General features: G+C 37.3%; 2 protein-coding genes and 1 pseudogene across 2 annotated transcripts; 1 reads left to right on the top strand and 2 right to left on the bottom strand.

The window, feature by feature from the left end:
* Window positions 1-522: 522 nt before the first annotated feature.
* LOC113774234 (probable protein phosphatase 2C 55) lies at window positions 523-1,524 on the top strand. The gene has a single exon (XM_027318791.1). It carries the CDS (start codon window positions 523-525, stop codon window positions 1,522-1,524), a length of 1,002 nt encoding a protein of 333 aa, XP_027174592.1.
* A 645-nt stretch (window positions 1,525-2,169) lies between these two features.
* Window positions 2,170-6,700, bottom strand: LOC113774225 (annotated as a pseudogene).
* A 1,748-nt stretch (window positions 6,701-8,448) lies between these two features.
* On the bottom strand, window positions 8,449-11,277 carry LOC113764154 (cytochrome b-c1 complex subunit 8). The gene is made up of 2 exons (XM_027308230.1): window positions 10,994-11,277; window positions 8,449-8,746 (listed from the first exon to the last, which is right to left on the bottom strand). The coding sequence occupies exons 1-2, from the start codon at window positions 11,161-11,163 to the stop codon at window positions 8,698-8,700; spliced, it is 219 nt and encodes a 72-aa protein (XP_027164031.1). The 5' UTR covers window positions 11,164-11,277; the 3' UTR covers window positions 8,449-8,697.
* Between the last annotated feature and the right edge of the window lie 1,688 nt (window positions 11,278-12,965).

Raw genomic sequence — 12,965 nt, 5'->3', positions numbered from 1 at the left:
TTTAACGATAATAATGAACGACATGAGAAGTGAACTGTAAAAGAATATGACTAAAGTTTTAAAGTTTTCCTTTTTTCACAAGGATATAGAAGTGGAACTCCAACACTACTTTACCTAGCTTTCCGTATCCGAATCGAAATAGGAGGAGGGCTGCTCTACGGCCGCGGATTTCACTATAGTCTATATAATATGATACGTATGTCCTGCACTCCCTTATGCAGCTTTTTCTTTCATTCATTCAGCATCTTTGCCGTTTCTTAGTTAGATTTTCAAATTACTGTCAACCTTTTCCCAGAGGGTTCTCCTTCTGATCAATCCTTCTTCTCTAGTTCTTTAATTACTAGTGTTTTCTTTTGTTTAATTTCACGCATTAATTAGTTGGTGTGATATTAAGTTCACTAATGCATGGCTACCTTAAAGAGGCCCCGATCGTCTGAAAGTTGGGAGCATCATCATTATAATTCAAACTGTTACGCCACTAATTTCTTTCATGAAAGAAAAGGTAATAACTCTCCTGTTAGAATGAATCCATACACAATAAGAAATTTTTGGGTTCCAGCAGACCCGTCGGATAACAGGCAATGGGCTCCAATGGAAGCATCCGATTACAGGCGCTTTGCTCCCACAGTATTAGCAGTAGCAGTAAAAGATATCTTGCCCGTTGAGCTTAACCCTTGGCAACGGGTTTCCGCGGAAGCATCCGACTTCCGGCGGTGGATTCCAACAGCAGCATCAGATTTCTTGCCCGTTGAGCTTAACTCTAAGAAGAGCAGTGCTACTCCGTCAGTAGGTCTGAAGATGGTTGCGGGGTCCGCTTATCTTCCCAAAGATAACCCTGAAAAGCCCGAAGGCGACGATGCTCACTTCGTAAGCTTAGAGGCGCAGACAATTGGAGTCGCGGATGGTGTTGGTGGCTGGTGCAAGCAAGGTATAGATGCAGGAAAATACGCAAGGGATCTCATGAAGAATTCGAGGGTTGCTGCCGAATCTGAGCCTAATGGAGCAGTGAATCCGAAGAGGGTTATGCAAGAAGCCTATTCCAATACTAAGGCTCCAGGATCATCCACCGCCTGCATCATTACACTTTCGGGTAACGCATTGCAGGCCGCAAACGTCGGTGACAGTGGTTTTATAGTCGTACGAGATGGGAAAGTCGTGTATCAGTCACCCGTGCAGCAGCATTACTTCAACTGTCCGTATCAGTTGGGAAATTCCAAGGATGATCCTAGCTTGGCACAGGAATTACAAGTTGCGGTTCAAAAAGGCGACATTGTTGTTGCTGGGACTGATGGTGTTTTTGATAATCTGCATGGATTTGAGATCGAAGAAGTTATCAAGTCAAGCAGCAATAAAGGCGACAAACCTGACTACATGGCTTGTACTATAGCAAATCTTGCACTCTATAATTCGTTTGATAGGTATGCTGCAGATACACCCTTTGCAAGAAAATCAAGAGAAGCAGGCCACAGTCACAAAGGAGGAAAAGTTGACGATATTACTGTAATAGTTGCTTGGATCCAATGATCAGATTAAGTACTAGGATCAATTTGTAACTCTTATAGACGAGTTAATTCGGTTCTAACGATAATGTACAACTACTAGAACCAAAACCTTTGAATGTATTTGTACACCTACTAGAAGCAACACCTTCGAATGCATTCGTGTTTGCTCAATCAATGCAATTGTTTTTTTTTTTAAATCAATCCCAGGAAGGCCTTATTACCAATCACTCCACATAAATTGTTAATCCTATAAACTGTTAATCTACTTTAACTCGATTGATTACTCAGCATTTTGGCACTAGCTACGTGATTTGGATACGTAACCATCTAGTCCACAAAATAAATGACTATATGGTTATTATGCAGTTTCTCTTCAGATGCTTTAATTTAGTTTAATTTACTCCTTCATGCTTATACAATTTTCCATTTCCGACTGAAATAGGTTGAATAGAAGCATCTCAATTAGCGACTATTCACAAGCTATTTGATTGAAACTGCTTTCTCAAATCACATATTACCTAAGAAATCCAAGATTTATATGTTACTAGGTTACAAATTTTTCACCTCTGACTGAATGGAAAGCAGGAGAGGATATCCATATATGGTACAATATACAGTAAATTAGGCTCCAATTTATCAATACGTCCAAATCCCGCTGGAGAAGTGCTTATAGCTTCTTCACATTCAGATCAACTCCATGTTCGGGCTCTATAACCAGGTTTAAAGTCGGGGAATGAATATAAGTAGGGGAGAGGGTAAAAGTGAAATTTGACAAAATGAGAGACAACAAATTCTTGAGTTCCGCCGATGCCAAGTGCTGTCCAAGGCACGCCCTTGGGCCAACTCCAAACGGCATATATAAGTGCGGAAGCTTGCAAGCCCCAGCGATCCCATTTGCAAACCTGTCTGGATTGAACTGGTAGGAATCTGCTCCCCAGACTTCAGGATCTGTGTGTAAACTGTAAAGTCAAGACGAGTGCCCAAATATTCACGCCTTTTGGCACGTGAACGCCCCCAAATTTCATTTCCTCGAAAACCTCTATAGACATGATCGCAACTGGAGGATAGAGGCGTACGGACTCATTAATCGCCACACTTAGCTGCAACAATTAGTACCGCTCAGCAAAATAACCAGTATACTTAATTTAATTTCAAGCAACTAAAAACCAAGAAAGCAGGACTAATAATTTGAGTAATTTCTAGTGTACCAGCTTCATTTTCCTAATCGTGTCGCTGTCAGGAGCTTGGCCATCACAAACGCCAAGGACCTCACCACGAACGCGTTCTTGCCATTCTGGATTAGCTGCTAACAGCATCAAACAACATGTGGCTGCCAGGGCAGTGGTTTCAAAGCCAGCCAAGTATATGTTTTTGCAAGCTGTCGATTGCATCTGGGCACAGTTCACTGTTCTTAGCTCCTTCCAGAACCCTTTGCAGCAGGTCCTTCTAGTAACCACTTTCATTCCTTTCCTTCACAACCTTCAAAATCAATGTTCTCAAATCCTTCTCCGGTGCCCATGCTTCCCTGTTGCTCTTTGTGGGAAGGCACCTGTTAATTTAGCTACCTTAAATTCACTCTCCTTTTTATTTTTTGTTCTACACTGACAGAGAGCGCTTCAAAAGACTGACAGCTAAACAGAAGCAGCAACTAATGAAACCATTTATATCGAGGAATTCTTTGCCATTTGCGTATGCACTAAAAATTAAAAGCAAAAACCAACATAATTGGAGCTAAATTAGGGGGATCACGTTTGGCAAATTAAACTAAATATGCAAACAGGGTGGTAAATTATAACTTTCATCTGAACGTGGGCTGTGTGCATGAATAGATTATCTGCTCAAGCACGCATTTTATCTGAATAACCTCAAAGACAGTGACGGAGCCAGGATTTTTTTTTTTTGGGGGCCAAAATTTTATCCTAATAAAATTATCTTAATATATTATGTTCAAAATAATTTTCTTCTATTTAAATATATAACATCTAAAAATATCAAATATTAAATTTAATTATAAAGGCATGTCTATTCATAAATATACCGTACAGTCATAACAAAAATTAACAAAAAAGATACCCTTTGATTAAATATCTTATAACATCACAAACCATCCAATTTGCACATTATGAGAAGATGCTCTCCAATATGTCACCTATGCAATATATATATATATATATATATATATAACCTTGTAATATAAATGTAACTATTTTCAATTAAAAAAAGATAAAAGTTATGTTAGCATACTTTGAAATTTCAACATCTTTTCTTAGAAGTAAATTGAGCTCTAAGCTCTTTCATAAAACTAAATTCATCTATGATTGAATCACTGCTAAATTTTTCAGCAACCTTCTTTTCTATATACACAGTTAGACAATCATTCAAGAAATTATCTTCCATCTTGTTTTGGAGCTTTGTCTTGATTATTTTCATAATTGAAAATGCCCGCTCTGAAGTTGCAGTTGATACAGGAAGAGTAAGAACAAGTCGAATCAATCTATCAATAACAAGATATATCACTGATTTTCTTGTCTTCACCAAGCCTTGACATAACTCATTAATACCAGATAATTCTTGCAATTCAGGATGATTTGGAATGTCGAGCTCAAAATGTTGAAGTTCTATTCTTAGACGTACTAGTTCTTGCTCCATAAAATCATTTGGATAGAACTTCTCTGCAAGTTTACAAATATCATCAATCTTGAACAGCATAAATCCATTTCTAGGATCTAAAGCAGTGCTCAAAATAAGCAATTCCACGGTATGATCATTAAACCTGCTATGTAACTCTTGCAATTGATAATCAATTGTTGCAAGAAATATATCCACTCGATAATAATGCCCCACACTAATCTCATCATGATGACTTCGAGATCTACCACGTCTTGCAATATATTGAGCATTCATACATGGGATATCAATTTGATGTTGCTCACAAAATAATTTAACTTTCACCAAGAAATCATCCCATCCCGAATCTCGAAAAGTCTTCAGTAGCTTTGTTGTGCTTGAGACAAGATGCATTGCATTCAAAATATCTTGAGATTTATGTTGTAATGCTATATAAAGAAGATGAGTAATTTCCATAATGTCTTTCATAAGATGCAAAGTGAAAACAAACTTAAAGGATAACAACTGATTCAAAGCAAAATTTGCATCTCTACGTTAAGAGTATGAACCTCCATCTACTGCAATGTTACTTAAAACCACACAAGTAGCATTGAACATTTTCAGTAAACTAGAAATAGAATCCAAATGAGAACCCCAACGAGTATCTCCAGTTCGTTTTAAAGTGCCAATTTGATTAAGCTCCCTTCCAGTTTCAAGTTCACCATTAGCAATCTTAGTAGCAACTTCAATTGCTTGAGCCTCCTTTAATTCATCATTACGTTTGTTAGATGCAGTAACAATGTTGATAATGAAAACTAAATTGGAGAAGAATTGGTGAACAGAAACTACTTCTCTAGAAACTGCAACTAAAGCAAGTTGAAGCCTATGAGCCAAACAATGAATGTAATAGGCATATGGACATTCATGGCAAATTAAAGCTTGCAGGCCATTCCATTCAAAGATGACTAATTCATATATATATATATATATATCATCTCTCATAATATAAACTAAAATTGAAAAAATTTAGGGGGGGCCAATTTTATTTTACACACATATTTACATATTATGAATTAAAATTCTCAAAACTTAGGGGGGGCCATGGCCCCCCTCTGCCCCCTTGGCTCCGTCATTGCTCAAAGACGACGCCTTTGGGCCGGCTTCTCGTGATTCATTCGGAAACCCAAATAGAATTCAGAACGTTTGTTTGTCGAACATTCATGAATAAATTAATTTTTTGTTTGGAGAGGGCACAGAAGAAAGTAGTATACTTCATGAATATGGAATACCAAAGCTGAAACCCTTCTTGGAAGCACATTCCAGAAGAGCTCTGAGTTTGACGAAGATCTCTCCTCCCTTTGAATAATCGCTCCCGAAGCATGCTTTCGATATTACATCGCCTGAGAAGCTCCTCATATGCTGGTCAATCTTTATATCAGCTACACCACCTTTGGCCTCAATCATGTTGTTCCACACGTCTATTAAAGTCATGGCAGACTCTCGAATCAGCTTTATCATTCCCTACAAGGGTTTAAACATACAAGGTCAGATAAAAATGCAAGAAGTAAGACAGTCGAATAGAACAAGTACTTTTAATCGCCAGATGTACGTGGTAATGTGCTATATAATACCTTGACCATGGAATTCTGGTGCAATGATCTTCCTCTGATGAGCCCATTGATTTCCGTTCGAAGTCAGAATGCCCCGACCAAGCAAATAGGCACGGTTTTTTGCTAAGTAGGAGTCCAGGGATGTGCATGTGGTGATCTCCCTCACCATGTCTGGTTGGGTCACATGTAATATTGGAATGACTCCAATAGAAAACACAAAGACATGACCTGCAGCATGCGGATTAATGCAACGTAACGTCTATATGCTGCTATATCAAACCAAACGTCACAGCCAACTCTGACAACTGAGCTTATAAAAATGAGAAATTGGAGAATGACAGTGTTCAACCATACGTCCTCTGTTGGCCGGAAAAACAATGGCAATGCTAATCGTAGATACTACCAAAGAGTCGAAACATGTACAAACGCCTCCGCCCCACGTTTAACATCAATGCAAACTGTCCAAGGCATTACCACCACCTTCCCTACCCTATTCAGCTACGGTGGATTGAAGTTTCCTGATGATTCCCACCTCCACCGGATACGCTAGAACTGGGATATTCTAATCGTAGGACTGCTAGTATATATATATATATATATATACATATATGAAAATACAAATCAACTACATGTATACTGATGAGTTGTTGAACAGCTGAATGCCGTGATGAAATCAAGGAAAGGAAAAATTGTGACTTAATGCATTAGTATTTGCTTAAATCTACCATATTTGTTATGCCAGGGTCCAATAAAGGGGAAAAGAGCATTAGCACAGTTGGTGGCGGTTCGAGCCTTCTTCATCTCCAGTACGTTGCCAAGCAAAAGAGTGGGCGGTGGTCCGCCTATCCCTTGTTTCCGCAGGGCCGACCTAATCTTCTCTGGATTGCCCACTAGTTCTCTATACAGACGGAAAACCAAGCCACCCAGGATGCCAACCAAAGTAATGGACACCACCGCTTTCACTAAAATTTGAACCTCCATATCTAATTTCACTTGTCGCTACTACTAGAAAATTTGAGTGGAATAATTTTTATCTTTGATGGTTTTTTAAATGTTATTATGTATAATACTATTGAAATGGTGGATGTAATTAGATGGTGTTAAGAATTAATTTAGAAACAAGAAAGCTAAACAGAATACAATTACGTACTTTTGAAAAATTACAAATTAGTTTCCAATAAAAGATTTTCCAAGTCTTAAATTTGGTAAATGTAAATAATGGTGTTACGGTGTCATACAAGAAAAAAAGGTATATACTTTACGGGTTCCATTTCGCTATATGGGTGATTGAGCATTATACATCATTGATATGGATAGATTAATGCAAATAAGAAAGAGAAAGGAAGAATTAAAATAAATAACCACGACATGAACTACGATAGCAATATAACATAATTGCATTTATGGTATTGCAATTTTTGGGTTATTTGATTTTGCTTTTGAGTCCCACAAAGCCAGGCACGTTGTGTATATAAGAAGGAAGGGAAGTTTAGTATGATAAAACTAGAATTTGAAAACTGAAATTTTAAATGTGAAATTTAAATTTATTAAATTATTGAAATGTTCAGTACTAAATTTGATATATTTAAATATATATTACATTAAGTGATAGTGCATTGTTTATCATTTATTTTTTAGAGCAAATTTTATCTAGAAAATTCAATGTCATTTAATGAATTTATACATTCTATTTTTTTTTGTTATTAAACACTTTTGAACATATTAACATCTGAATCCATTAAATTTGAGTATTGATTTGAGTTATCAAACAAGACTTTAATTTTTCACCTCCCTTTTTGCCACGTGCCTTCCTAATATTTTGACAAGTGACATAATTCTAATATTCTTTCTTGCACACGATTTGCGCTGCCTCTTGCAGATCAATTTTTTTTTCTTTTTTAGCCCTTTCTTCACGCTAAACCAAGCAAGTTTGGCCCTTATATTCTCCTTCTCTGCCCAATGGGATTTTTTAACCTTAATTATTTGATTAAGTGGATGTGCTATCTAATTCACCATCATTAAATTAGTCTTATTACACTAATACTACATTACAGCCCTTGGATCAATTTCATTCAGTTGTAATTGTAATTCAACAATGCAAATAGGAGCTGATTGATGGGACCTTAGCTTCGCCGCCTTATTCAGCCATTGTACCGGTTCCTCCACCAACTTGACTGCCCCGGCATCATCTAGAGCTTTATGGCTTCTTTTCTTCTCCACCAATGCCCATACTGCAGTAAAGGAATCATCGCTATCGGAAGCTACCACCCCCATTCCTACACTTCTAAGAACATAATAATAATCTTTCTTTGTTGTTATTACTAATCTTTCTTTGTTTTCCTTTGCCATCCATTTTGCTTGCCTTTCTGCAATATCTCTACAACTATCATATTCATTGCGCTCAGTCCAGGCTCTGTTCACTATATTGGTAAAGCACATTCCCTCTTCATTTAGCTGATCTCGATTTCTATCCTTTCACAGGGCATATAGGGTATCTGCTATCAACGTTATATGGTCAATTCGTTCCTTTCTGTATTTAGCCCGCATCACCACTTCCCACGATTTTCAGAAATTTCCTTTGCAATATTGTATCCTTTTCTTGACAGCATCTCCTTTTCTTTTCCACTGCCCTGGGTTTTTTCCCCCTTTTGTGTGTGTGTGTGTGTGGGGGGGGGGGGGGGGAGGGAGGGGGATGGGTGGGTTGGGATTGTTGAGCGGATAACGTCGAGTTGAGAGATAATAAGTCAGCTTGGAACACGAAAATGGGAGAAACAACTCCTCAATCAGGATTAACAATAAATATTTTGAACAGAAATGATTCACGTCACCAAGCAGCAGACGATAAATACCATGACTGATATTGGCTATGAACAGGCAAACACAACTGCGTAACCAACTGCATCTGCAGCAAACCTCACAACATTGAGCTTATTTGCAAGAAAACAAAAACAGACATTCCTGTTCCACGATTAGTCACTTCAATATCTGTGTGCCAGCTTCTCCTCCTCCTTGTAGTGTTGGGCATACCTGCATTTTTAATCATTCGGGAATGTAGGTTTTAGAGTTTCATTTAATCTGATACCAAACATATGGCAATTTTAAAGAACACATATCCATTGCCAAAGTCCATAAATCAATCCACCAAGAATAAGATGAAATTTTTGCATGGATCAGTCACAAACAACTAAAAAGCTTAAATCGTGCTCCCAACATTCTCAATGACCGGAGAACAATTCATAAGTCATAACTTACAGCTTCTCATCTTGTCATATACATCTGAAAAAATTTCCCAACAGGCATACATAGAAAAGAAAGTAGCATCACCAATACCCCTATAATAGGCTCCATGCCAAAGGCTCATTTAGCAGGAGGGTCAACCATAGAAAAATCTGTCTTTGTTATCTTTGAACAGTGTTAATTTTTATCTGACAAAATGGATTGGAACATCAGGAAGGGGGAAAAAAAACTCTTGCACTTTGCCAATATAGAAATTATTCTTATGGCACTTAACATATGGACGATATATTGTGTGATTATCATGTGGAAACAAGTGGAACAGGATCAAACGTAATCACATAAGAGAGCCACGAATGCCCCAATTCCGAGACTTCACATCCTTGCCTAGACTGTATTACCCAATCCTAGTAAGAAGACCCACATTGAAGAGCACATGTAAAATTTGTTATCTGCATATCCCCATACAGCAAAAAGCAACTTCTGATATCGTATGTGCAATCAGTACCACACAAAAGCCAAATCTGTAAAAGCATTAAAATCACAAACTGTTGAAGCCCCACTGGGAAGAAGGATTATTTACTTCCCTTAATGTATCAGAGTTGCTCCAATCAAAGAGAGGTTGTCTATTAGAAAATTTGATTCACATTCTACAGATGGAATACAATCTGAAAGCAGGCAAATATAATTATTCTCTTCCTACTGATACTTATCTTTATCTTTATGATTCAACAGTTAAAATTCAATTATCAAATAAACTCATGAAAGAACAACACATTTTTAACACCCTAATTTTTTATTTTTTGGGGTCATACATGGAATTGGTAATAACACAAAAGGAGCACTAAGCCCCCCCCCCCCACCCCAAGTAGACCCCTCAGATTCTCACATCATCAATCATATGGATGATTCTTCTCACATTGCATGTACATTGTTAAAAAACTAAAGCAAATGCTTCAAAATCCAAACCATATAAAACCTTAAAAAAAATTGAACTGAACTCTCTCTAGATTATCCACTGATAAAAAAAAAGTGAACTGAACTCTTATCCCCACCAAACTCATTAAAAGCTTGTGGGGAATATGCATCTAAAACTATAGTAAGCAAACAAAAAAAGCACTCATGGATTTGCAAGAATGTCGGAGCCACTCAACTTTGCAGAAATTAAAGAACAGGAATAAGAGCTTTACTAACAGTTTAAGGTTTTCTAACAACTACTCTCATTCCCCAAAATTTGGATAATAGCCTTCTCCCTTGACATTGCTCCCTACAATTGGAAAAATGCCCATCTCCCCTCCCATTGCCCCCTAAACAATTAACTTCTTTTAGTAAAATCGTTAGGTGCTATTAAAACACAACATTGGTACATGAATAAGAAATAACTTTAGATCTTGGTGCAAACTTCTCTCTACAAAATAATGACATCAATTTAGTAGTACACTACACCATCCACTGGCACTAGGTCTTGGCTCAGCCACTAAGTGGCAATAGCTTATGTGAAATCCAGGACTTATACCACATTATAGTCCTATTCCTATACCAACAACAGATTTGTGTCCCAGCAATTCCTTCAGAAACAGCAATAATATAGCAAACAAATTCGAAAAAAGAGAGTAATGTAGCAATACTCATTAAACATCACAAAGCGAAATGCTTTCAGTACTACTTGTGCACTAATCGGGTCAGAAGTCCAATATGCAAGACGAAGGCTTAAGCCAATACATAGCAATGCGCAGTATCACCGAGCAAAAGGTTCAGCCCAGTCAAAATCATCATACACAGCAACAAATAATACACAAGTCCCATCGTTGCGCTTCCCTATTTAATTAACTACGACAAAACACACTAGCTATTTAGCCAATCAAGGAAGCAAGCACAAAGAAACTCTGACCCCCAATCATTTCCAAGACCACAATTTTATATCAAAATATAAAGTACAAGAACCGAAATCAAGGAGAATAGAACCAACCTATATCTACTGAAAGATTGAGAATAAACTAATAACAAACATGGATTTGTGTATAGAAAAAGTACTCTTACGAGTAGGTGCCAATGACAGGGCCGAGTAAGAGGGTGGCGCTGATCCAGTTTTCGGAGACCTTGTGGTGGATCTTGGTGGTGATGTCCTTCCAGAGGCCAGGCATAATCTTCTGCTGAAACGGCGAGAGCGCGTACACCACCGCCTTCAGCTTCACCGGCTGTTTCCCCATCTTTTTCTTCGGCTTTTCCGATTCAGGTATCCAATCCTATTCTAGGGTTTCGAATGCACCAATTAATTGGGAATCAAGACTTTGGTGGGTGTTTTTTGCTTCGCATTCCAGGCAGAGAATATCTAGGGTGGACTTTGAAATTTTCTCGCCTGTTTTGGATTACTGGGCTGGGCTTTTGTCCATCGTCTATTGCATCTCCTTTTTCTGAGCCCATTTACTTTAAGTGGCACTGTACTCTTCTATTTTTTGTGGGGGTTAAGATAATAATCAATTTGTTCACCTAAATGCAACCGTTGCTTGGCAAATAAGAGCCCTAAGGCGCTGTTTGGGTTGAGAGAACCACTGGGGGTAAATAAAAAAAAGGAATTGAAGGAACATGATTTTTTTTTCCCTTGTTTAGATTGATTTTTGAAGAGGGAAGAAAAGGAAAGAAAATCATCTAGTTATTTTGTTGATACTTGATTTTTCATCCAAAAGTGAACAGAAATGGAAGGACAGAGAACAAATTTTAAAAGGAATAATTTAATTGTTTTTAAAAATCATTTTTATTCACATCCTTTTGCGTTAACTAACACTTGATCTTTCCTTTTCTTTTCAAATCCAAATAAAATTTCACCATTTCCTTCTTTTTCTTCCATAGTCAATCTAAACAAAATGAATGAAAACTTCTTCTCTCTATTCTCTTTTTCATTGTTTTCCTTTCCTTTAATCTAAAAGATGCATCTTTCTGGGGAAAAAAAAGTTATTTCACATCTGGTTGAATAGTAGATGTATTAGATGCATGTCTGGGAATGGTTTCTATCAAGGTGTATATTTTAAGCGACAATAATAGGTATTTTTTAATTCTAAGATAAGTAATTTTACCTTAATTAAAGTAGGGTATTAATAGAGGAAACTAGTATCAATTTCATAATAATGTAAATGAGCCTATAGAAAATCTTTTGACATAACACTGTTTCGTAAAATAGTACTAGGCTTGAAAATCAACCAAGTATAGATATCCTAACTCGTCTTTTTTTATTCAAAAAAAAAAAAGAAAGAAAGAAAGAAAGAAAGAAGAAAAGCACACTACCAATTTAGTAAATTATTGTTTACATTCTTCTAGGTTAGAATTACGGGAATCATGTTTTATTACCAGTCTATCACGTTAGCAGAATTTGGGTTTATTAAAGTCTCACACGTGAAAAGATCAAATAATGTACCTGCACATTTGTTGTCCAAAATGTCGTTGTCTCTGGAGGAGGGAAGTAGAGTTTGTTTTGTAAACTTCCCCAAGGACATATCAACGCTGCTATTGCTGATTTTTTTTTTTTGGTCAATACGATAGCTTTCTATATTATGGGGAGGGAGAGGGCCTGAAGAGGTCCTGAGATAACCCGGAGGAGACTGAACCACCACTGCATCAGACGGGTGCACTATACACCAGCCTGAATTTTTTAAGCAAGGTCACATTTAATTGTGACAAATTGGTGGGAGACACCAAGCCTTAATGTATTGGTAGTGGTTGGTGGTTTGCTATTGCTGATCTAAGTTGAATGAAATGCATGGTTCATCTTTCCAAAAATAATGAAGCCCTGCCTGTTTGATTTTTCTGGGAGAAATTCTTATGTCAAAGAATAGTAAAGCCATTAACAGGCGTAAATAGTGACAACTGATTACTTTCTGTGTATATCATCAAGAAGTTCAAATCTTGTGATGACCAGTCGAAAATATCAACTCTGTCATGAGCTTTGCCATCAAGTCTGCGTAATGGACTTGTGAATCAAAAACCTTACCATATGGATCATTTGTACCCGTCAAAA

This window comes from Coffea eugenioides, chromosome 1, assembly GCF_003713205.1.
Source record: "Coffea eugenioides isolate CCC68of chromosome 1, Ceug_1.0, whole genome shotgun sequence".
Lineage (NCBI taxonomy): Eukaryota > Viridiplantae > Streptophyta > Magnoliopsida > Gentianales > Rubiaceae > Coffea > Coffea eugenioides.
This window is presented reverse-complemented; position numbering and strand designations above follow the sequence as displayed.